The 27,037-nt window shown below is 37.1% G+C and overlaps 1 protein-coding gene across 1 annotated transcript; it reads left to right on the top strand.

Moving 5' to 3' along the window:
- Positions 1–8,032: 8,032 nt before the first annotated feature.
- On the top strand, positions 8,033–25,185 carry CAT (catalase). Its single transcript, XM_026099954.2, has 13 exons — positions 8,033–8,355; positions 10,874–11,045; positions 12,015–12,125; positions 13,397–13,527; positions 14,356–14,460; positions 15,530–15,655; positions 16,952–17,143; positions 18,008–18,160; positions 19,321–19,459; positions 20,711–20,841; positions 21,433–21,540; positions 22,205–22,291; positions 22,752–25,185. Exons 1-13 carry the CDS (start codon positions 8,290–8,292, stop codon positions 22,812–22,814), a joined length of 1,584 nt encoding a protein of 527 aa, XP_025955739.1. The 5' UTR covers positions 8,033–8,289; the 3' UTR covers positions 22,815–25,185.
- Positions 25,186–27,037: the final 1,852 nt, after the last annotated feature.

Raw genomic sequence — 27,037 nt, 5'->3', positions numbered from 1 at the left:
CTTCCCACTTGAGGCATGAAATTCTAAGTTTTAATCTGAAGTATTACAGTAACATTTTGCAGCACAGTATTGAACTATTCTTTTTTGTGCTTGCATATCATAGAACATAACATATGAAGGCATACAAATTCTGTTCATACATGTGAGTACCAGCTTCAGTTTAACTCATTTTATTGGCATATTAATTTATTGTACGAATAATCTCTGTATACCAGTCCTGATCCACATTGAAGCATTTAGCTATAGACATAACAATGTATTTTCAAAAGCAGGTATTTAATTTTCACTGGCAATAAAATAGGTAGCCTGATTTTCCAGACCTACCAGCCATCCAACATTTTAAATTGCCTTTAAATTTCTGAAAATTCAATTGGTTTGAAAAAACAGTTCATTTAGGATTCTAAAATACAGTCTTTCTGAATTATAGCAATGCAGATAACCCGCTTATGAAATCCTATGGAGCAGAATGCAGACTAGGAGCTACAAGTTGACTGCCACTGTGAAGATACCTAGAAGCACCAGCTTAATCAATTTTTTTCATAGAATCCCGGTCTATAAATACACCTTATTAATTGGAAACTACCCTGAAGAGCTTAGTGTTGAAATTAGTAAGAGACACAGGAAAATAACAAATATAAGTACAGAAAGGTTGTCAGTTTTTCCCAACCTTTTCTATAGAACCACTGACATTTGGGGGGGGGGGGGGGGAGAGGGTCATCTGACCATTCTGTGCAGCGTAGCAACCAAATTAGGCCAAAGATTGAACACCCACTTTTATTTCCTCCATTTCATTTGCTTGCTTACGTACACAGGAATGCACAAGTGCGGTTTGTTGGTTTGACTTTTGCAGTCATTTTATAGACCACTTTTTAATGTCCTATGGATCAACATAGGTCCTCATGTTAGTCTGAGTAATATTGAGCTGACTTGCCAAAGTGTATACAGAAATTTGAGAAAGGATTCATTATTGTTAGTCCAGCATCTTAACTAGACAACCACACCTTCCTTTTTCTCTCGTCTTTCAAATTTCACAAAGATGTAGAAAAGTAACATTGGTCCAGGTGGTTAAAAATGTGAAAAATGACAGGCTTAGCTCGCTGGCTGCATGATAGTAGTAGTATACCTTTGTGTGCCAACTGGTAATACTTTCCTGTGGAATTTAATGATAATGTTCCAATTTTGTTTTAACTCCTGAAGCCTAGTTTTAGATGGTGCCACTTACATGGTCTCAATAACTGTTTTGTGAAATTAAAAGGTATGCAATTAGCTCACCTAGAACTTATTTGTTCATAACTTCTAGCTACATTCATCTGCATGGTATGACATCTGCATGAACTGAGAAGAGCTCACTGGCTGAGTAACAAATAGAATGAATTTAATTAAGTAATAGTGTACATGTAAATACATTTTAGTACAGCAGTACTCTCAGCTATATAATAAAGGTAGGTAGATAAGGCTTATACCATGGTATAACTATTTTTGTAACAAAATGCATACGCTTGTAGAATGATATTTCAATTTTTAATTATTATATGCTAATATTATTCAGTTTTATAAGAACTACAGCTACATATATCTAATTATCTGAATTTCTCAACACTTACATGGTTTATATCTCATTTGTTTTATTCTTGATGTAATGCTATGACATTCTTTGGTTTTGGTCTACTCTATTATTTTGACTCATTAGCAGGTATAGTATTATTATTTGTACAAAAAAATCTTCCTCTTTCTACAGAATTAGAACATCACATAAAATTGCATCTGTTGTATCAAGTTATCTCTTGGATCAAGGATCTATGTTTACACATACAAGCATCCAGCAAGCCAGTCAAGCACTTGACTAATTTAAAGCACACATGAGTAAGTCACATTGGCTGGATGACCCATTTAAAAACTTAAGAGCTTCTGATTTTAACAGGTAAAATTATTACTGTGTCTAAGTTTAAATCTTTTCATATACCAATTGAAACATCAATGGCAAAATCAAATTTCACAATATAGACTTCGTTAACTGCTGTTGGGTAAATGCTTCATACGCTGCTGTTAATAATACAGAGAACAAATGTACAAAACATTAATAAGCTTATCTTATTGGTGCTCTAACCTGAGAGATTAACAAAAAAACCCTGTATTTATATGATGCCAAATAATTTTAATGTAGTTTTCAGGAATAAAAATATAAAACTGAGATATCCAGAATGCTAAATATGTTTGAATATCTTATCACCTGAAAAGGGCTGCATTTTTTATTCTATCGCTGTTCTTCCAAACTGTTTCAGTTACCTGAAGAAGTATATTGCAGCTTTCTTTCCAGTAGTAAATATGACATGCAGCTTCCTGATAATGATGATCAATAGTACCTTTTAGGAAAACTAAAAAATTTTTATAAAACATAAATATTGATGAATTAAATTCTTTTTGGTAAAAATACTGCGAAATTTATTTTAATCCAGGATTGGTATATGCATCAACATTTACTAACCACGTACACTATCGAAGTTCGAAAACATGGCTGCTCTAGAATCACTGGAATCTGTATAGTCTATGGATACTGAAAGAGGCAGAAAAGAAGAAAAATATGCAGTCTAAAACATATAAACTATTATCCTAGGACGCCTCTGTCTCTTAGGTTAGTCTCCTTCTCTAGTGATTTAAACAAAGAACTTGCCCTAATAACTACAGTAGAGGACAGCCGAAAATGACAAAAAAAGAGGTTTCCTGTCTGCCTTTTCCTGCTTTTCTTATATACATATTCTTTTAGAAGTCTGCATTACCTCTTCTCTCTGCTATACATCTCAATATCTCATTCTGTCAACTGACAGCCCAACATAAGCATGCTGTTTCCCATAAATGCCAGGCGTTTGCTTCCTAGATTCTTACCTGTCACTAAGATCATTCTCTCACTCTTTAAAGCTTGCCTTTCCTGAAGATGTTATGTCTTTCACAGTAATTGATCACTTCAATGCCGTCCATTAGATCTGATGACTGAAAAGACAAACTTAAAGAGAACATATAACGCAAGCTACTGAATGATAAATTTAAGCATGGGAGCTTAAATGTTTTCAGACATAACTTATAATGCATATACACAGATCCCCAGTTTATTGTTACCTATCTCGTATTCCATCTCTTTTTCTCACCATTTTTACAATGCTTAACATCTCAGTACCTGTCACCCAGATGCAGGTTGACACTTGGTTGATTTGCCTTTAATAGCATGGACTTCATGTCTATCTAATTGCAAGTTTGACATATAAAATGGCTTTTGGTGTGTATTGCCACTTTGGAATCAGGACTGACAATATTATCACATGACTTCTGACTACTGTTTTACAGTGGACATTATTCTGTCATTATTAACATTGCTTCTCTCATCTGTTTTTCTAAAATCTAATAGGAACCTTTTTCTTCTAACTGTACTTGCCATACCTACTCCTCAATTCACTGTCACCTAAGTGAACAGTTAAGGAGTAGAATATGTTCCTCTTCCAGTAATTTTTCTGTGCATTGATGCTTGCACCAGGTGTAATAGCAGAAGGATGGGTAGAAAATCATTGTAGAGGTTCCTGAAGTACTACTGGATATTTATAACAAGGCTAATTATTATTTAAAGTCTCCAAAATAGTTTCATTTACATAGTTTTATAATAGCAATACATGCAGTAGATAAACTCATTTCATGACGGAAAATACCAGTCTTCTGTTACTTAGCTCATTAATATCACATGTGTTTTTATTATGTGGGCCTCTTTCTGGCCTTGTTCTTTGTGGCACAGATAAGAAACATATCCAAACTTTGTCTCTAGATAGATGGTTTGGATACTCTGGGAGATGTAAGTTTGAATCTCCTTAATGGAAAATTTTTTCCCCTTAGGGGAAAAAATCAAGTCTCCCAATCCTGCTATAAGTGTTCTAGCCAATAATTAGCTACATCAAAAATGAGCAGTCTCTGTTTTGTGCTCCTCTTTTCTGACCTTTTAGAACAAAAGTGAGTGTGGCCACCATGCTCTGTGCTGAAGTAAACGCTCTGGCGAAGTAGCAGAGGTACTCTCAGTTCCACTCAATAGATGTTGTAGAGAAGACGGGAATGCTCGTGAATCCCATTTGATCACAAGCGGGAGGTAGGACTGAGACAATCAGGCGAGATGGCTCAGTACAGGTAGCAGGAAAGCTTTAGGTGCTTACCTAACTTAATTACCAAAGCAACAGATACTTTTGACCTTTTAGTCATCTAATTCTAGATCATTCACTTGGCTGTTAATGACTGAATTATGAGTAAACTTTATACACAGTGTGATTGTGCGTGTGTGTGTGTGAGAAATTGACCTAACATAGTTTGTGTTTAAACCCACTTTAAACACAGAAAGCAAAATACAAAGTATCATGACTTTTAATCTCACAAAAGATTAAGAGTGAAGTGTGGTCTGGATTATGCCTCAGAAAGACATGCAGCAACAGAGAACCAGTCTCCCCAGGTAAAGAAAGATGATTAATTTGGAATTGCTTGAAGTTTGTTTACTTAATGCATATATAACAAGAGGTTTACCCACGCAAATAAGATGCCTCGGGAATCAAATATCAAAATAGAGTGAAAGAGAGGAGAAGGAAATAAACTAACATACCCAAAGCCAGGCATCTGTGGAATTTAGATCAGTATCCACTGCTTTCTTCACTGAAAAGGTAAAAAATTCTTTATTTCTTCAGCAAGGTTAGATGAGAGAAAAATCACATATCTTTGTCACACATAACTTGGTCTTGGATATGACTTTTCTAATCAACCAGTTGCTTTGATTTAGTGAAGCCAGAGCGCAAACAAATTTTTGAAAATACAGGACATAAATGTTACTACTTGCTCTCTCTTGGAATGTTTTGCATATTTTCCTTGCCAATATTTAATTTCTTCTCATTTGTATACACTTTTTTATACATCTGTATGTATAAAAACACACATTTATACTTTCCTCCGGCATTACAGTTATAATAAGGAGGGCTTACTGGAAATGAAAGAGAAGCATTTTTTTAAGCTACTCTTATTTTGAAATGGGTAAATAGCAAACAACTGTATCTGAACACATTTGTTGACAGGAAATATTAAAGTTTAAAGCCAAAGCAAATAAAAACTCTCCATAAAAAAGTCCGGTTAAGCAAAAAAATCAATGCCTTGATTTTTTACCAATATGTATCTACACTCCTATTTTAAGTCCATAGGACTAGTCATTCAGTCTTTCCTTATGAGAGGACTATTTTTATAAAGCAGTCATCTTAAAAACATAAATGTTGTATGGAAGAGCACCACCTAAGTTTGAAATGAGTAAACTGGTGGTCATCTGAAATGGTATTTAAGTGTTCTCAGAAATGGCTGCTGGTGAGGCCTACAAGCCTAGTTGCAGAATGGGATTTAGTCTCTTGAAAATAAAATTTGCAGTGGGTCAAAACATTGTTGGGAAGCTTGCATACTTTTTTCTTAGGCTGATATTATAGAGGGTTTCCTGCTCTTTACCAAAACTGTTCAGATCTTTGTGGATTTACTCCTGACTTTTTTACTTTACCAGGTTTCTTCTGAGTTCTTTCTGAGATCTGAGTGAAGATTTTTCTCTGCTCTGACAGTGGAAGTTTGGTACATGGCGATTATCAGTGGTTGCACAGAAGATGCAGAAGTGTTAGTATAAATGTGTGTGTATACATATATATATGGAACATCAGATGATCTTTCTTTCTTTTCCTTATGATATTGGGTACCACGTTGAGGATGAAAAGACTATGAGAATTAGGGATAGCAAAAGCATCCCAGATGTAGCTGAATCGGAAAACAGGGAGTTTGCTGTCCTTATCGGAGAAAAAGGAATACCATTAATGATATTCCCTATGCAGATCTGTACTTGGGAGTTCTAACCTCTTATATGTAACTACACATAGTATGAGCTGGATTTTTCTTTGAATCTGTTCAGAGAAAAACTGTAGAAACAATCCTGCACATAGGTATTTTCCCCATTTGATTCCTTTCTGACAGACTGTGGGTGAACAGAGCTGTTCTGTTTCATCTTTGTAATATATATTCTGCAAAGAACCATGCTGGGATTCTTATCAAGAATGATTGGGGGGGGGGGGAACTTACTGACTCAGTATAAACCAGGACCCTTGCAAACACATTCCCTTAATATATTTCATTTATACAGGTCATTTATCCTCTATGATTATCTCCAATCAATGTCATTAGAGAGGTGCTAATAGGAGGAAAGGTATATATGATTTAATTTTCTAGAGTGTCTTTGGTCTAGGCAGTCTTTTCCACCTTTCTGGGTCTCAGGAAGCCCATATGGAAGTATGAATCATGAAGTAAACATCCACAGAATAATTGGTAGATTGAGATCTTCACCTACCTTGCAAGTGCGCAATGTCATGTAATCTAATAGTTTAAGATAGATTCTTGCTATTGCTGAAGGGTTTTGCCTCAGGATGGGAGAGTGTGAAAAGTCAGGTAAGAGAAAAAACAAGCAAATATGCTATGCTAACAATAACGACTTCCAAATACCATTCCATTTAATTGGAAGAATGTTTTCCCTGAAAACTATTTACTTTATTTAGCTTGACCTCTCACTCTTCTATTGTGTATGAATTCTTGTTTCATTTTCATGTTCACTACTAGAAAGAAACATGAAATTTAATCAAAAGTGCTGACTTTGGAAATACATCCAAACAAGCAAATGCTGAATTATTCTTAGTTTATACTACTCTTTAGTTTCAAAGCATATATAAAGGCGCCTTTCAAACTATATGACATTCAGTTGCAAACTGAATTTCTTTCCTGATGATGACTTGGTTTTGTGCCAGTGATATCCTTTGTTGACTGCCCTGACTTTGTTTAGACATATATTTTGAAAGTCATCACCTGGACTTCAATTGTACTCTTCAGAGGAAAAAATATCCTGGCAATAATGTTGAAATAATAACCAACCATGAACATCCTAAACTTGAGTGAAGAGAAACTCATAATACAGTCATATAAGGTTAACATGCTGCAAAAAAGCAGCTCTGCCTTTGAAGAAACTACACAGAGCTGGAACTATTTTAATATCCATACTAGAGGTGGAAGAGAAACAGGAATAAAAATAACCACCTGTTAACCACTTTTATCCTCACTAGTTCATCCTTCAAGCACAAAAGCAGGGGAAAACACACACAGTGTTATTAACATTAGACTAAAAGGGACAGAAGGCTACATGGGCTACAATACAGAAAATTCAGCCCTGAACGACTGAGCTCTAAGGAACAGAATTACAGTTGCACAATAGAATTGTATTTATCTCATCATTTTTAAACACAACCCAGGGAGCTTTCTTGTCCACAACTGTGGCAAAAATGTGGGTGCGTGTGTGTGTCTTTTTTTTTTTATAGTTACAAGCTCAGGCCTCCAAAGAAATACTGTTTACTGTTGGGTGCCTATGGATTATGACTAACTTCAATGTATCACTTGTGTCTCCTTTTAAGCACTGATACACGAGGACAGAACCAACTCCAACAGGCATCTGGAGCTTTTGATTGCACAATTGAAACATTTTTTTCTCCTGAAACAAATCCTGCCTTTAAAGCTGTTTAAGTAATTGCTGTTTTCACGGTGTCCTCATCCTGTAATTCCCTATACTCCTGAATAACTTCTCCCTAGTTAGCAGCTTTAGAAGGCCCTGATGCTTCAAAAGTCGAAACACACGACAAAAACTAAGATACCTACGCGTCTCCGTATAGCTAATAACACAGGCTCAAATCTGAGCGATGAGGGAGCATTTCACAGCCCAGAGGGCAGCAGGAGGAGCCCTCCGCGCTCCCGCTCGCCCTTATCTCGTCGCGGCCGGCCGCAGGGCAGGGCGCTCCAACCGCCACCGCCTCGCGCCCCCTGCTCGCGGCGCGTCACGGGATCCCTTGGACCGGGGGGGGGGGGGGGCGAAGCGGGCGCTGCTTTTCTGATTGACGTTTCTTTGGTCCACTCAGAGCTCGCGTTGCCTCCTGGGCGCGGGGCTATTGGCCGAGGAGGTAGCAGGGGGGTGGGCGCAGCGCTGAGGGAGAAGGCGTAGTGCAAGGGCTCCGCCGACTTTGTGGGTGTTTGCTGGGAGCGCTGCCGCGGGAGCTGGGCGCTGCGGGTGACCCGTCCCGTCGCGTCGCGTCCCGCTCTGCGCCGCCCTGTCCCGTCCCGTCCCGTCCCGTCTCGTCTCCTCGTTGGTAGCGCCTCGAGCCGCCCTGCGCTTCTCTCTGCACCCGGCCTTCCTGCCCGGGGGTCTCCTGAGCCTGCAAAATGGCTGACGGCCGGGACAGCGCCTCGGACCAGCTGAAGCAGTGGCAGAGCCAGCGGGGCTCGCAGGTACTCGCCGGGGCCCCGCGGCCGCCGGCGCCCGGCCCGGGGCGCTGACCGCGGGGCCGTAACGGGCGCAGCCGGCGGGAGCCCGCGGGGAGGCGGCGCGGAGCCCTGCCCGGAACCCTGCCGCAGCCTCCCCTTCCCGCGGGTGGCGGGCTCGTCCCGCCCGAGCGGGGGCTGCGGAGCTGGCTGAGGGTCCCCTGCGTCTCGGGGTTTTATTCCCCCGTCTCACGTCCGGCGTTGGTGTTCCCAGTTTTGCTCTCGCACCGGCGGCATCCAGTGAAACTGTGACTGGGGAATAACGTTAAACAAGGCACGTTCAGCCGGCATGTGGGAATTTGTTTACCAGATCCCAGCGTGGTTAATGAGTGTCATACTGTGGAATATGTGTTTTTATGATTTCGATCTTTGAAACATGCGGAATTGAACATACTTATACATTTATATATATAAATACAGCATTAGTTTATTTCTCTTCCTCTTCTTCAAATCGCTCAGTCAGTTCCTACTATATGTTGTCTCCTAGGAATGTGTATTTGGAATGAAGTACTTTCTCTGCTGATTATGCTAAGCATCCATCTTGCAAAACACAAGTTAAGGGAAGACTTGGTTCCCACTGCTTGTATTTATTTATTTAGTTAGTTCACTCCATTCTGGAAGGTATTGTATGAAAACTACATCCCAGTGATTTGAGAAGAAGTTTACCAATAGAGCCACAAATTGGGACTTCCATTGTATCATTCTAGCGAGTTTCATAATGCTGTGTTTATTTTCGTGCTTTGAATAATACTTTGTTACAGAAAAGCTGAAATCTGGGCTAAAAGCAGTGTTTATAGGTAGGCTAAGATTGATTTGAAGATTGGAAGGCAACCCAGAGTCTGTGTTGCATGAAGAGTCATGAGACCTTAAGATAGAAAGTAGGGAAGGCTTATTAGAATTTTAAAGTGACTTGTATAAGGTACAAGGTATCAGTAATGCCTGGAAGCATGTACTTCGTGTACTTTGATGTACAGTGCTTACAACAGCTGTGACTGAAATTCTCTTGGCTTTGTTTCCCTTCTCTTTCTGTCCCAGGACCTTAGTGCTGCAATGAAATAAACCTGCAGATTTGAAAGTTGTTATCTTTTAAGATTTTGATGGTCTGCAGCTCCCAACCGTGTGAAAATGTAGCCATCAAACAAATTTAAATCTGAAAGTACTATGAGAGTTCTTCCTAAAACTAGTATTTTTTTTCCCCTGTATACTGATAAAACTCATTTTGTGTGCCCTGCATAAGCATTATCCTGAAACTAAAGTGAATATATCCTACAACTTGAAAAAATGTTTATGCTTCTAATGTCAACATACATAAAGATCCTTTCAGCAGGTCTGATTGACAGACCTCACAGGAGATACTGTGCATCCACTCTGTTAAATTTTTGATGGCTTTAGTTTCAAAAACTAATTGTGATTTGTAGCTACTTTGTTTGTACTAGTTTTAGGAGATAACATTGTAGGAAAGACTAGTTTTCAGACAGCAGTAAAGCATATTGATTTGGCATTGGTTCTATCACCTTTACAAACCTTTATTCTTCTCTGTATACATAGTTTAAAACCATTATGCAGTCTTTTTTCCCCCTGCCCTCCTTGAGATAATCACACTGAAGGTATTTATAAGTGTAGGTGAACTAAAAGCTCCTTTTAAAAACAAAGGATAAATGCTTTTTCTTTCCAGTCTGTCCCTTACCATGCTCTTGCAAGGGTTTTGTAAAGCAGAAGGTGTAGGTGTATTTATATGCATGATAGTTCTACCAGTGTGTACTTAAACCTCCTGGGTTACCTAGAACTTTATACAGAACTCCAGGATAAACAAGGCTCTAGTTTAACATAACTTTTGTGGAATGAGTGGAATTTGGACTTCTTAGAGCTTCTCCTAATCCTAGTCCTTCAGTGGTTTGCAAGCCTAGAATGATGACTATGCAGGTGCTCCTACCTGTGTTATTCTCTGGAATCCAGTTCTTTTGGTTCCGTAGCAGTCATGGGTACCCTCTTGTCTTTATGATGTGTGTCTTTAACTCCTTTGCTGACTTCATCCCTGTGTCCACATTACCTTTTTAATCCTCCTCTCCTTTCTTCTTCCTCATTACTTTCCAGCAACTACTTGGTAATATCTCTTCCTTTAGTTCTCTTTCTCTTCTCCTCCTTGCCCCCTCACCCCCCAATTGTTGAATGGCACGCTTGCATAGGCTTTAAATATTACCTAGACTAAGAGAGGGCTGTACTGAAGCTTAAGTTATGGTTTAGGCTACTTGCTTCCTATTTTTCTTCAAGTGAGGTACAACATCTTAACAAGTAGTATTCTCATATTATACATGACTTTCACTCCCCTTCTTTAGTAGCCCCAGCTGTAGTCCTGTGCAGACCCAGAAACCTATGCCGGTTTTATATATACACTTTTGTACGTCATGTGACACGTATGCACATTGTGTGGCTTAAAGATATACAGTTTTTAATCTCTGTAATATTCACTGTGTTTTGCTTTCAGAAACCAGATGTCTTGACCACTGGTTCTGGGAACCCAATAGGGGATAAGCTTAATATCCTGACAGTAGGACCACGTGGACCTCTTCTTGTTCAGGATGTTGTTTTCACTGATGAGATGGCTCATTTTGACAGAGAGAGGATTCCCGAAAGAGTTGTGCATGCAAAAGGAGCAGGTGTGTTTTTAAAGCACCTACTTTTTCTCTGTGGAGAGTTAGGCTGTAGAAAACCCTAGAGCTGATAGATTGATAGCTATATATGAACAACAGTGAGAATAAGTAAGGCCTGCTTTAGAAGAACTGCCTTTGGGATCTTTGATCCAAAGGTTGGTGGATAAAGTATGTGAAGTTAAGCAATGAAAACCTTTGATGTTTTAACTGAGCAAGTCTTAGTAAATGGTTAATACACTATAAAATTGCCATTCTTGATAAAATTTAAACCGGTCTCATCTTTATGCCAATGGTCAATGCCAAAACTTAATTCACTGAAAAGTTTTTCTGTTGCCTGTATCATCTGTTGTATCTGCCAAAGCAAGGAGATACCTAGTATTAAAAAACAACCCCCCCCCAAAAAAAACCCAGAACTTAATTTAAATTTTCTGTTGATCCCTGTTGAATAGAACTGGCATCTCTGATTTTGTTATAATTGCTCTACAACGAGAAAATATGAGACTAAATCTTGTTGTAATGTGAGTGTAAGGGAAAGGTTCCATTGTGGGGATGGGAGGAACTTTGTTGCTTCATTTGGCTTAAAGATGGACCAACAATACAGTGCAGATCAGGATTGAAGAAGTATTTGCCTTGGTCTGAGATAAACATGGAAACTCTTGGCAGGAGAGCCTCCAAAAAGCCACTGTGTGTTACTATTCTGAGCAGTGAGGTCTATTGCTTCCAGAAACTGTTGGCAATCAGTTAAAGATGTTAATTTTCTGTGTTAATTTTCACTTAAGGACATTTACTTAACTATGATATGTTTTAATGCATAGATTGTGTTTAAATTCATGAATTTCCATGTTTCCTTTTGACTAAAAGTTATGTTTGACCGTAATGGAATAACAGATGTGCTATAAGTGAAAGGGCAGTATCTAGATCTGTGTGGTGTTGTGCGTGTGTGTTTTGGTTTTTTTTTTTATTACTTTTTTACAGGAGCCTTTGGCTATTTTGAAGTGACTCATGATATTACCATATACTGTAAGGCAAAAGTGTTTGAACACATTGGAAAGAGAACTCCAATTGCTATAAGATTCTCCACTGTTGGTAAGGCTCTAAACTTATTCTGTCTCTTCTTACATGTGTACCATAATTGATATCAGTGTTTACTTTGTGGAACATTTATCTTGTACTAAAGATAGTTTGATATGTTTCCTGCCAGGTAAATCATCTTCTGTGAAATTCATTTAAATTACAAAACCTTAAGTAATTTTGAGCAGCTTCTGCTTCTTCGTGCAAGAGCCCTCTATAGATGTTTTCCCTTCCAGAATGTGTGAGAAAGGGTCGTCCGAGCTATTTTTGGTTCTGAGGAAAGCCTGCTTTATTTTTGGATGGACCATGATCAGTGCTTGAATGCTGCAGCTGTGCCCTTCAAAATTAAAGATCTGTTATCCCTTACCCTGTAGGAATGTTTTAGTGATGCATGCTGTAAAGAAAGTACAATGGCAAAGAAGAACAGTGTGTTCCAAAAGACTTCTTTCTTTTTGTAAAGAGCTGAATACATTAAATGGCAAAATCTTAAATTATGTTAGGTGAAACGTACGTTATGACCAATACCTTGTACCTAGAAAAAATGTTTTAAAACCACTCTATCTGTATTTAAAAGCAAAGAAATCTTAATGAGGGTTCACTTCTAGTAGTAGTATTAATTAAAAAAAAAAAAGTTCCATGTGGCTCAAGGAGCTGCAGTTTTTAGTCTAACTGGTGTTTCCCTGTGTAACCAAAACTTAAGGGGTCATGGTACATACCTATATAGGAAAGACATACAGCTGAGTTTAATGTGTGGATGGCATGCTAAAGCAGGCTGTTGCATCTCTTTACCTTTCCTTTCCCTGCTCTGTTTGAACATGTTTCTTCCTAGCTATTTTATAGTACATAGAATTTTTTTTTCCATGAGAAAATGAGCGTCCTAGTTGTTTCATCATGACAGTTAGCATTAGCTGTTCCTGGATACTTCCAGAACACTTTTGCTCAGGTATTATGGTAGGCCTTTTTCCTCTGGTATAAAGTTATTCACTGGAAGAATTGTTTTGGGTAAAGTAGAAATGGAATTTAAAGGGTTGCAACTCTTACTATAGTAAGTTGCCTTTTTTTAAGGCACGCTATTTATGTAACTACCTTCCAAATGAGAGCTTTCACATTGGGAATTACACGTTAATTAGCAGGCTTTGCCTTCTGTGTTTTAGTCTATAAAGCCTTATAATTCAGTGTTGTCTCTGCTAGTGATAACGCAAATTCTGCTTTTAATTGGTTGAAGTGGATGTATTGGCTTTTTCTTTGCTTCCTAACGCTTGTATATGTTCATGTGTTTCTTCAAGCTGGAGAGTCTGGGTCAGCTGATACAGTTCGTGATCCTCGAGGCTTTGCCATGAAATTCTATACAGAGGAGGGCAATTGGGATCTTGTGGGAAATAATACTCCTATTTTCTTTATTCGGGACACAATGTTGGTGAGTAAGCATCTAAGATGAGGATAATTTGTGGAAGAGTCCAAAAGTTCATTCATATGTGTCTGTTGCTTCGCAAAAACTGTTGCTTTGACATGCTTTTTTTAAGTCTGTTATTCAGCAGATGTTCCAAATGTGTGTGGTGGTGGTGTTTTTCATACTGCAAATAACTACTCTGCTGTGATGTGTGCTAGTGTGCAAGTAACTTGATTCTCCTCATTCTTCAGATTTTTGTTTCAGATCTGATAAGTTTCACTAGTATTGGAATTAGCCTTTTTTACTCTAGACTTTGTTTAATTCTTAGCCTTTTTTAACTTAAAGTTTTTGTAAGTTCTTTTTGTGAAATCTGATAATTTTTTTTCTATTAGTACAAGTTTGACTGCAGTTTGTATGTGTTAGTAGAGGGCCTTTTCTTTAGAGTGGAGTTGCACTGTATAGATATTGTAGAATATCTCTGTGTTCATTTGAGAGTTGCTTGTTCAGTTAACTTCATATATCCAGATTCAGAAGGATTTACTTCTCATTTCACCTGTCAGAAATTGAAAGTTTTCTTTGGCTCTGGACAGACTGTTATCCTAAGTGTAAATATTTCACTTTCACAGTCAAACCAGTAAAATTACAGTACTGAATTTGGTTCCAGGAGGTGGACGATGATGGAAGGCTTGTGGTCTTACTGCTTTGTATCTCATCTTTCAGCTTGTTCCTTCAGTAGATTAAAGGGTATTAAAAAAACTATCTTGTCCTATTGTATCAGAGGTTGCTCAGTATACCCCAGGAGGTGTTGCTGAAGTTAATTTTTTTTTTCTTTTTTTAAACTTCTGGACAAATTAGTTTCCATCCTTCATCCATAGCCAAAAGAGGAACCCTCAAACTCATTTGAAGGATCCAGATATGGTGTGGGACTTCTGGAGTCTTCGCCCTGAGTCTTTGCATCAAGTAAAATCCTTTCTTGAATTTATTTTCTGTGCTTAAGAAAACAATAAGTTATAAGAATGCACATGCTTTTGTTTTTTACTATCTAAGTTTCATGTTTCATCTAGAAATCCACATAATCTTTTAGGAACAGTAAAGGTCAAAGGTCTATGATTGCTTCTAAGCCTGTTACCTACATTTCTAGTTTTACTTTTTTTTTTTTTTTAATTGACTATCTGAAATATGTAGGATTCTTTTGTTTCCACAATCATTTTATAGAGGAATGAAGGGGGAGTATTCTTAGTTTTCTAATAATAAAGCAGTGGAAATACTGATTAACAGCAGTGTGTGTATACTTAATATTAAGGAGCAAAATACTGGGAATGTGATGCTGTCACATCTAAGTTTATGTAAAGCTGTGTACTGTTTAATACATTAGTTCAGCTGCAAAAAGGACCAGAATGCACAATGCCTTCTAATTTTTCTATTGACTTATTCCAATCCTTCAAGCTAGTGTAAAATTAAAAATAGTTTTTTGGTTTTTTGTTGTTAAAGTGCTTACACAGAGCCTTTGCCAATAATTGCTAATTGGAAAAAGAAGCATTGCAAGTATTATGTGTGATCATAAACCTAAAGAAAAGCAGCATTTTCAGTAGCTTTGTTTATTGCCTGAAGAGTTTGGTTAGCAACTGGTTGTTTGGGATTTTAATTTTCAGGTTTTGTCTTTAACCTGAAAAACCCGTCATATTTTTATCTGTAACTTAGCTTATCCATGCCTATCTGTTCTGTGCTTATGGGGAAAAATCATAACATTATCCCTGGGTTAATGTCTTGCGCTTCACTGAATACTTCACAGGGACATAATGCTTTACATAAGTTTAATTCACGTGCTTATTGTATGTGCAGTGTCTAAGATGTCTTAGTTCATTGAAAGTGTTAGAAAATTTTCAAACTAGAAATTCCTCTAGGAAGTGATAACATTAATATCACTTTCGGTGATACAGATTAATTTAATAAATGTACTTTGTCTTGAATGGTCACTTTTATCCTTGAACTGGAGATTGTATTAATATTGTTGGATCCTTCTCTTTAGGTGTCTTTCTTGTTCAGTGACCGTGGTATCCCTGATGGATATCGCCATATGAATGGATATGGATCACATACATTTAAACTGGTTAATGCTAGTGGAAAAGCAGTTTACTGCAAATTCCATGCGAAGGTACTGATTTTTGCATTTACCTATTGGATATATACATCATACTGGATTTAAAAAAAAGTCTAAATAAAAACTATCTGAGAAAGTTTTGTAACTTGTTAAGTCTGACTTTGAAAAGACTGGTTAGTTCACAGTCTTAATTTAAGAGGTGTGTGTATTTTTTCGTATCAGTTGCATGCCTTTAACAAATACAAAGGATCTCATTGTTCTTGCTCTGACATGGTAGGTATTTACTGAGCTATGAGAAACTCTTTTTTGGGCTGTTGGTTTTTACTTGGAGAACTTGGTGGGCTTGTGTGGTGAGCTCTGTGTTTTAAATGTTTTATTTAGTATCTGATACATTCCTGTTTTATGTTCATGGCTATACTGTAGTTCAGATTCAACAGGTGCTTCTTCAGCTAAAAGTTCTTTCAGTCTGGCTCTGTTTTTGTTCCCCCCCCTTTTTTTTTTATATATATGTATGTATATATATTATACATATATGGTATATAGAAATTCTCTGGTTCTGGGAGCTCTGTGACACTGAAGCTCACAAAACACTCATGCTTTTGTTGGAAGGCAGTCTTAGTCCAGCACATCTCAGCTGGTGGAAAAACTCCCTTCAAAATTTTAGGGACAGTGCACCTTCTTACCTCTTCAGACTTCAGCTGGTGGAGCCTGGACATATACCTCTGAAAGAAAGGCTTCAGAAAACATCATGTTAAACCAGCAGGGATCGTATAGGAGCTTTAAGCCTTCGAGTTGCCCAAAGCTTATGAAAATGAGATTTTTTTGATAGCATTAAAGATGACACAGGAAAAGAAAAAAATTGAGGTTTGTGTAGGATCCAGAACTTTCAGTAGTAAGGGCTGCCACCTTGTTTTTACTTGGTGCCAGCATGTGCTCTGTATGAAGAGGTGGGAGGTTGGGACACTTAAGGAGTACCCCTTACCTTAATGAGAGGAAACCTCTTCTTCACTTCATGTGCTGCAGGGACCGTAATTTCCTTTTGAATGTTTTATGTTGTGATATAACATGACATTTATTTCCCTTCTATCGGAGAATATATATGTATTTATATATATATAATGTATTTATATATATATATGTATTTATATATATATGTATATTTATATATATATTTTAACTCGGAAGGCAGCTGTTGAATGTACTATTATTCTGAACTCGAATTATTGGAGAATGGAAGGTGGGCAGTCACACTTCTAGATCCTCAGTCTTGTTAATACGCATCTCTTATCAGTGATTTCTGTAATACTTTATGTATATTGTAACTGGTGTTATTGTTCTTACTGTACTTAGACTGATCAGGGCATCAAAAACCTTTCTGTTGAAGAAGCAGGAAGACTGGCTTCTGCTGATCCTGATTATGGAATACGTGATCTCTACAATGCCATTGCCAAGGGAGACTATCCATCCTGGTCTTTTTACATTCAAGTTATGACATTTGAGGAAGCAGAGAAGTTTCCATTTAATCCTTTTGATTTAACTAAGGTATTTCTGATGCATTATCAATACTCAATTTCAGCTTCTTTAAGAAAGGTCATGAATTCAAAATGTAGGAAATGCCAGAACTGAGCTCATCCATACATAAGAAAGGGCAATAAGATGCATAACATAACACTGTTTTCCTAAGTTTCAATCTAATGCCTTAACAGAGAAAAGTTTGTCCTTCCTTTTTATTCCTCCCTCCTCCTTTAAGTGTATTGCTTGTTGTTTGGTCAGGATGAGTCAAACCTTGGAGATGAAATTGTGCTTGCGAAACATACCGGACAAAAACTTAGTGGATTAAACCTTCATTAGAATTTTGAATACCCTTTTCCCTCAGTTATTTAATCTAGAAAGCTGCAGAAGAGAGCCTGTTCTGTGGCATTATATGAAATCTTATGTCACTCTTCCTCAGTGAAATATGAATCCAGGTCTGTTGGAAGATACTCACATAAGCTTGTCCCTTCCCTCCCCCATCTTGTTCCCGCAAAAGTGGCTAACTGTTTTCTGGACTTGAAAGTTCAGGCTAAGATGGCAAAGAAGAGGCTAGTTAAGCTGCCTGTATTCTGAAGTAGCTGAAAACAGCTCATGCTGCCAGTTCCACCTACAACATTGCATTCTTAGGCAGTTTTTCAAGTGCCTGTGGCTATTTCATTTAAAGATTCAAGTGCTGAGATTATGCTGTGATGATGAAATAAATTGCATGAATACTCTGTATGAATTGTGAAAGGCTTCTTAAAGTGTCATTTTTTTTTCTCAATCAGGAATTTTTAGGCAGCTTTAGCTTTTTTTAAAGTTACATAATGGTAAAATAAGTTTGGTGTGTTTTCGTGTGGGTTTTTTTTTATGTACGTGTGTTATGTCTTACAGATTTGGCCTCATGGTGACTACCCTCTCATCCCTGTGGGAAAGCTTGTCTTAAACAGGAATCCTGTCAATTACTTTGCAGAGGTAGAACAAATGGCATTTGATCCTAGCAACATGCCACCTGGTATTGAACCTAGCCCTGACAAAATGCTGCAGGTAAACTAAAATGCATGTGATACTTCTTAGACAGACAGAAGTTTACATTTCTTCTGCTGTTTGTGAAAGCATTCATATCACTGTTTGTAGAATAGTAGTAAAATAGCCTGACAGAAAGCAACTGTTTTTTGGTTGTTTTTTAATGATAACCATTTGTTGACATGCCCATCCAACTTTTAAATATAAAGAGAATGGGAAAGAACTGAGGAAATAGAAAATCTAAAATATAGATGGAATCTGTGACTACTGTCAAAATCGATGCGAAATCTACTCCTGACTGACAAGAAGCACTGGATAAAACTGTAGCAAGGCTGTAGTATTTTTTGTTTTTTTTTCAGTTTTGCCATATGTGTTAGAGTGGTTGTAGACTCCTTTATGGAGATAAGAGGAGGACTTCAGTAATACTGCAGACTTTTTACAGGTAGAAGTAGACTAGTAAGACTGTACGCAGTGGATTCTGCTAGCTGCACTGTTGTGGATGTTTCCATATTGTGCTTTTTTAGGTTATAAACAAGTTGGTACTGTGGGTATCCTTTGAAGCACCAAAGTATTTTAATGCTTTTAAGTGGATAAATACTTTAACCATCATGCAGTTCTTCTGTATTGCCTCTCTTCACTCCCACAAGCCAGATGGTGGTAGTCAGTCAGTCTGTCTTGGTATCCAGATGTCTCTAGAACAATTGCTTCAGATTCAGTTCAGCAAACAGTTAATGTATGTATTTACGTATCTGATTATTAAATCAGATTTAATCTATTTTTAGATCTAGGATTGAAAATAAACAGGAGAATACTGATATTCCTTGGCAATACTCGGTGCTACTATGGCTGTTTTCATCTCTGCGTGTGTAACCGTTTCCTTGCTTCACAGTAGTCCTGGAATTCTGGAGTAGGTCTTGTTTGTAAATGGTAGGAAAGGTCAGGCTGCACAAATGTAACACAACATGCTGTTCTTCACTGATATTTCCAACAAAGTTGTCTAAAGCCTGAGTGTTTCCTCAGGCTCTTGTTGGACGTTATTTGAAGTGTGTCAAAAAATACATGCAAAGGAACAACTGTCTCTTCCCTTTTACTTCTTAAGGTGTTTTGCTTTGAACTTTGATATGCTACTTAAGTGATGTCTCTCAGCAAGCAGCAATTAATATTTATGACAAATATTTCAGGGTCGTCTTTTTGCATATCCTGACACTCATAGACACCGTCTGGGACCTAACTATCTACAAATTCCTGTGAATTGTCCCTTCAGAACTCGTGTGGCCAATTATCAGAGGGATGGACCAATGTGTGTGTCTGACAACCAAGGTATTAATGAAAATGCTTTTAAATATAATGTTGATATTTATGCATATACTGCAGATCATTTTTGTTTGTTTGCAGGGGAGATAATTGTTGGAAGAATAGCTTTATTGGATGTTACTAATTTCTTACCCTGTAAGAAATGTTACTTTTTTCTCTTCAGTCTTTAGGTATTACTTGTGACTTTTTCCCCAACTCATTATGCTCTGTTTTCTGAGCTTAAGACTTCCTAGTCTGTTTCTTTCCTTTTATATGAAAACTGTTCTGTACTTCTGATCATCTTTGTCAACCATTTAGTACCTCTTCTTAAGTTATTAGATCCTTTTTGAGATTAGTTGACCAGAACTGCACTTTTGCAAATCCACCATATGCTCTTTTCTGCAGAGTGCCCTAACGTTGTCTATCTGACATTCCTAATAATCTTTACTTTCTGATTGCTGGTGAACAGTGACTTAACTTACTTTACACTATCCAAGTCAGCTCAAGATCTCTTTCGTGATTCGTACTAATGTATTCTAGAGCCCCTGATTGTGCCTATATAAAGTACATGTATTTCCCTAGCCATGTGGTTTACATTGCAAATTAAAATTTTGTTCAGAAATGCAATTTTCATTCAACTTTTTAGTAGCATGAGGTCATGCTGTCACTGCAAATAGCCAGCTTTGATTTTGACTAGGTTAAATAAAGTTTATGGAAGGTAAACTGTCAGCTTACTGTTTGCTACCTTTTCAGCTGACTTTCTGAATATGTTGAATAGTACAGGTACACACACAGATCCTTGAGGAGTGCCTACCCAATTAATTTTTCTTCGTATGAAAAGTGACCACTCATTCCTACTTTTTTTCCTATGTTCTTAATACAATACTCATTGACAAGGTATCTTTCTCTGCCTGTTTGAAATACTTGAAAAACAAGAACTTTGAAACATCTTGGGCTAAAACTTGAATGACTTCCCTGACTTTCTCTATTAATATTGGCTGAGCAATGGTATTGTGAAAGTGACCTTACCTCCTTAATAACCTTTTTCCTCAAAAGTTCTTGAAACTTTCTTTTTGACCAGCCCTGTTAAAGGGTGGCTGGAGGCCATAACAAACTCTTGCTGCTGAGCTGTATGTTGACAGAAAAATGCCGATAACTTTTTTGATAGAGTGAATCATAATTGGCTAATTGATTTAGGTTCTTTTGGGCAAAACATACTTTTCTGTCTTGTAAATTAATTCAAATGCCAGCTCTCTAGGATTTTGTTTTCTTTTTCAGGTGGTGCCCCAAACTATTATCCAAATAGTTTTACTGGTCCAGAAGATCAGCCCAACGTGAAGGAGAGCCGCATGTCTGTTTCAGGTGATGTGCAACGCTTCAATAGTGCAAATGAAGATAATGTGTCTCAGGTATGATGTATGAAAAGGCTTTACATTGCTCACTTCAGAAGATAAGTTTATAAGCTGTCTAGATGATCTTAAGCTCAGCTCTCATGAGATGATGGGAGATCTCTGTGCAGCTTCATTTCATGGATAATTGAATGTTTGTTGACAAGACAGTGAATCCTCACAAGCCTTTGCTGTCCATATTCTGAGCACTGGTATTTAGAAGTAGTGATTTTTCAGTCTTCCTCTAATTGGTTTCTCCAGATATCCAAACCAGAATATGTGCGTAATGCCATCACAATCAGTTCCTAAATTGCTCAGTTGGAGCCCTACAGCACATCTGTTTGTTTTGATTGAGTAATGATAAGCAACACTGACTTCCAAACTAGAAATGAAAAGGGTTGCTAGCAGGCTTGCCAAATACACAAACTGATAGCCTTTTGAGTTGTGTGGGTTTTTTTTTGTTTTGTTTTAAGTGTTGTCTGACTAGTAAGTGAAAGCTATTCTTTTTCAATAATAATGAATTCTGAAAATCTGTTAACTGTTATTAGCAGCTGGTGGTGGAATCACTGGCTTTTTAGAATTGCAAAATAAAATTTTGTTTCCAATCATAAGGTGCAAGTATTCTATACCAAAGTACTGACGGAGGATGAACGCCAAAGACTGTGTAAAAATATTGCCGATCATCTTAAGGATGCTCAACTTTTCATTCAGAAGAGAGCTGTAAGTGGCCTTTTCACTGTTTTAGCCTTTACTTTTTTTTCCAGGTTTTCTTGCAATCTGTTAATGTTTTGTCAAAATAGCAGTATGCTGATGGAATGAAAGATCAGGAATTCTTCTTGGGAAGACAGTTGCATGATCTTTCTTTTTATGTAGGAGTTATGAGTACAGAACATACTATGTAAATATGCATAAATATTCATGTCATATAAGTAACATGTAAAATAAAAAAATGACTTTTCTCCCTGATGGGAAGAACAGGGTGAATGTTGACCATCAAGGATATCATGATATCGTGACCTTGCTGTTTCAAAAATGAAATGACTACCAGTATAATGTTTTTGGCCTAAACAAGGAGGAGGAGGTGAAGGTCAGAGAGAGATTGGATCTCTTTCTACTAGTGGTACTTTCTTTAATTGGGAAAGAGTGACATAATGTGACTTGTATGTGACATAATAAAAAATTTGAGTGGAAAATGCTCATAGCTCCTTTCTGGATGGTCAGAATTAAACTGTTAATTTGGGGAAAAGTATTATCATTCTCCTTTTCTTCCTTATGATATGCATTGCTTGCAGGTCATGGAGTAGGAAAGATGATGAAGAATACATCTAAAGCAGAAGAATAAAATTCTTGTTGCCTCTCTTGTTCTGCTTGTCTTTCTGTTTAGGTGAAAAACTTTACTGATGTTCATCCTGACTATGGTGCCCGTATTCAGGCACTACTGGACAAATACAATGCTGAAGCTGGGAAAAAGGTATGCTAATTATTTCTGTAGTTATATTTTGACTGGCTGAATATTTTAGCTTCTTTTGTATATCCACTGAAGTGAGGACTCTGTCTTGAGTCAAATTTGGTTTACCTGGGAAAGTCAGTGCATGTAGAATTGTAAAACAGGGAACATCACTCTGACGACATTTAAATTAAGTGCTGATTAACTAATGATTTACAGTGATTTCAGTTTAGTTGGTTTTTTAATGGTTCTGGAAGATAACTATAAATGCTAGGCAGTATGGTCAGGTTGATTATTCAGACTATATGGTTGCCTGTTTCCTTTAATGGTAATGAAACATCTTAGCAATTTTTCTCTGATTTCAGTGTTTGCTATGTGCAATAATAAAATCAAAAAAAAAAAATTGTGTACCTTAAAGCAATGAAGTTCGCTAAACTAGATTTAATGGAACTTGTTCTGAATATTTCTCTTGCTTCATTTTTAGGATGTAATTAGGACATACACACAATCCACATCTGTGTCTGCCAAAGAAAGATCCAACTTGTAAACTGTGCTACAGAGACTTATTCTGTTCTTGAATTTTGCATCCACATAACTGCAGGACACCCTGCTGAAGACATTAATGAATGTAGCAGATTTCCACACAAATATACAAGTGTTTTACAGGCTTGATTTATTGAGTTTTCAAGTGCCTATACTGGTATGGGAAATGGAAAGTAACTCAAACTAACAACCCTAGTGCCTTTCAACACTAGTGCTCTAATGTTTGTTAAGGAAACATGTTTTTAAGGAAACCTATAATTAAAAATAGTCTTCACTTCTAGAAGCAAGCATAAGTTTAATCAAAATACTGCTTTTTTGTTTGTTTTTTCATTGCAAGACTTTTCTGGTTACATTACAGAATAGAATTCCTATACTGATACTATGATTATCATTACGGCCCATGTTCATGTTAATAAATTGATGTTGCTCATTATTTCTAATAAAATAGAATTGACATTTTGTATTTTTAGACATTACTTCTGGAAGATAAAAATGAAATTCAAAGGAAAACAATACATGTGCAATAGTTTGCTTAAAATATTGTGTATTTCTAGTTCCTTATGTAACAATGAAGCTAACTAAAAAGTTTAATCTCAATATATATTGATTTTATTCCTAACACCTATTTTAGGATAGTGAAGCTTTGCATATTTACTAGTTCTGGGTTGGATATAACTGTCGTGAGTGAGATAAGAAAGAATATTTTTCTAACTCCATATGCTTCACAGCAAAACTGATTACATCTTAAGAGTCTTTAGAGGAGAGGAAAAAAATTGTCCTTCCTAGTCTATAAGAATTTGAATGGAAAATATTAATTTTTCAAATATCTGAGAAACTAATCTCAGGATAAACATTTTTATTTTGGCTAAATTCAAGCTCAGGCAGCTTTAAAACTATTCCCTACAGTTTTTGAAATCCTGTTATTTTACTGGCATAATCTTATGTTGCTATTTATTATTCAAGCCGGAGCTGTTTTTCTTTTCAAAAAAAATCACTCTTTCACTGAAATGGTGTGTGTTTATATAGGCATATATAAAAGCCCTCTGATTTTATGAATATTACTGTTGTCTAGTGTTTGCAATTTAGTTCATCAGTGCAAAAGGATTTGGAACCCTTTGGACTGAAAAGTGTTCCCTGTTACCACTTAGATCCAAAAGAGTTTCTTTAGTGTAGTAGTATTATCTTCAGTCTTTAAGTATAATTGCCAATTAGCTCTTAGAAACTGAGATGAAAAGAAAGTGTTTATACTTGAGAACTTAGAGCAAGAATTGAATGACCATTATGGAATTTCTGGAGTTATATTGGTTGAATATATACAATGTTGGACTAAAAGCACATCATGAGCATCTGAATGCTTTACTGTAAAAGGGTACAACAAAAGCAAGGCTTAAATTACTGATTTATAAGTGCTAAAATCCCACCTTGATTTTTTTTCTTAGGTAGTTATTTGGGAAGGATTATTCTGTTATGGGGTAATCATGTTCAAGCTGATTGTTTGAGTTTTGGATAAAAACCTATCATACCCGTTGCATGCTGAAGTTAGTCAGAACAGACAAAAATGTCTTTGAAGTGCACTCGGCAGGACCAGGCAATTGCCACATCTCAAGTCCTGGCCAGTTTTAATGACTGTTCTCTCTGCTATTTTGTCCTCTTCCATTGCCAAAGAAAGATCACTGTAAATGTGTAATTAGTCCAGATGCCAGTTCCACAGCGTCACGTCTAGTTTGATGTATTTGCTTTTCTTATTTGCCTGCTGATAATGCCTCATTACCATTTGGATTGCAAGAAGCATGAATGATGATGCAAAGAGTTTCAGAGCTCAGCTACTAGTTCTCAACTCAACCAAATGTTATACAAATTTCTCAAATCATAGCAGCTTCTCAATATTGGGAACATTTGTGTGTCCTTGAACTGAATTTTGAATAGGAATACTTCCTGTGTTGTGGTGTGTGTGTTTTTTGTTTTTGTTTTTTTTTTCTGTAAGTGTGAATTGGCTTTCCAAGAAGTGATGGCAGATAAAGAAGAGTTGGTATTAAGTGTTGTTTCGTTAAGTGGAAGCATTGTAGAAAGCTACTCTTGCTTGAACTCATTTATATTTTAACCTGTTGTGAAAAATTGATGGGCCATGTGATAGATGCAGTAAAATAATATAAAATGATAGTCTGTTTTACTGTGTGATTCAGTAAATTTTTACCTGATCAGGCTAGTAGGATCAGCTGAAAGCCACATAAATGGGTAGGAATACTTCTTGCTGGAACATAGAATCCTAATAACTCTTGGAAGAGAATAAGCCAGACTTGATCTTTAATTTTGGTGGTTTCTGCTAGATATTGTCTTGTTTATATTTCTGAAATAAAGAACTGAATTTAAAAATCTCCTGGTTGCATATCGTCTGTTTTGTTCTTGTGAGCATGTGTTTTCAAAGAGATTATTCAATCTAGATGATTCATACCTTCAGCTTTGTGCAAAAGCTGTTCAAGTTTTGTGGAAATAGATACCATTTCAGAAAGTAGTTATTTGGACTGCACAGGCCTTGACTGCTAAGAAAGGCCTTGGTCTTGAAGTTGTCTTGAAGTTGACACTTGGAATTCATGCCTAGGGGCCAAGGATTAAATTCTGCTCAGCTGAGATTTGTCAAATTACTTGTTAGGCTCCTCTGTCAGTAATGTGTTAAGCCTTTGGAAAAAGGAAGGCTGCTCAGATCCATAGTAAAACAGTGCCTGTGATTGTGTGCACTGCATGAATGGGAAAAAATTGCCGTCCCACTCTACTGTGGCTGTTGTTGATTATGCCTCGCTTAAGCCTCTGTTTCTTGAAGAACCTTTTGTTATTTTTCATCTAAAATGTTCAGTTGGATTTATAGAATTGTCGTGAGGCCGTTGAGGCCATCCAGTTTTTCGTCAAAGTTCACTTAAATTCTAAGGAAGCAGAGTTAGTTTTAGTAGTTTTATTTTCAACTTTACCTATGTTGTTAAACACTTGAAATATGTCCCAAAGATACCACATAGCCTTTTAAAAGGCTGTCAGTACAGAGATTATTCTACTGTCTGTATTACATAGATGTTTAGTTCAGTTTAACTCTGTTTATAAACTGCTTTTCTTAAATTGCAGTCGCTTACGTTTTTTCTAAATCACTACTTTCTGCTTCGTATGCAAGGAGCTGTGGCATAGCCAGGTAAAAGCCACTGGGAGAACTATTATTACTAGTAAATTGTGCTAGTTTAGAGTAGAGCTTGGGCTAAGGTTTCGGTGGTGGCACTTAGAATGGAGAGTCAAGCAATAGATGATGAGGATGAGTGAGGAAACATCTTATGCAGTAATACTGAAAAGACATGTAAAATGCAGCTACCTTTACTTTGAAAACTCGCAATTTCAGCATGGTTTTGCTTAAAAGCCTAACCTCTGTTCTGTGCTCTAAAGTGACTGTGACGGGCATTACAAAGTAAAACTATGCTGCAAAAGACAGGTTTAGGCCACACTGGAAGAACAGTAATATTATTTGTTCAAATAAACAAGATAAATCCATGTTACAGATATTTACTCTGAGAATAAAAATGCTGTTTGTGACATGGCATAATCTCACTTGTGTATGCAGATTGTATTCTGCTCAAGTCAAATCAAATACTCTTATGTGGCTGCTATGATATGCTATGCTTATGATATGTCAGCTATGCGTTAAGAAGGATTGTTCAGCTTCTTACTATCTTTTTAAGATAGATACACATCTGTAACAGTGGTATTAGGAATGAATTTGAAACTTATGTTTTGGAAAATGCTCAACAGCTGCTCTAGGAGTATCTCTCTTTACGGGTCCTTCCTGTTTATTCCTAGGTTAATGTCTCCCCCCCCACCTTCTCTTCCAGAACCTTTGGACTTGAATAGCTACAGAACATACCAGATTCCAGTAATTCAGTGTGTATGCATTTAAATGGGCTGTAGCAGGAGATGAGCGAGTCTGTGGAATTACTACATCTTCTTCAGAGAAGGGTGAGGTTTGGATCTGGTATTTTTTCCAGTCTACCTAAAGAGGTAACTAAGCCCTAAATTACTTTCCTGAATCCAGCCAGCTCACTGTCTGGCGAAAACCATAGTTGGAAATAGTCTACTAAGCAGTGTGTAGGTGTCCTTGACCAGCATCCATAAAATCAATCGTGTTAGGTAGGGTAGGAGTCACTTGGTCTACTAAAGAGTAGATGTTCTACCCCTGTTCTTGATCTTGGAGGGGAA

This window comes from Dromaius novaehollandiae, chromosome 5 (genome assembly GCF_036370855.1).
Source record: "Dromaius novaehollandiae isolate bDroNov1 chromosome 5, bDroNov1.hap1, whole genome shotgun sequence".
NCBI lineage: Eukaryota > Metazoa > Chordata > Aves > Casuariiformes > Dromaiidae > Dromaius > Dromaius novaehollandiae.
Note: the sequence above shows the minus strand (reverse complement) of the source record. Positions and strands in the feature narration are given on the sequence as shown.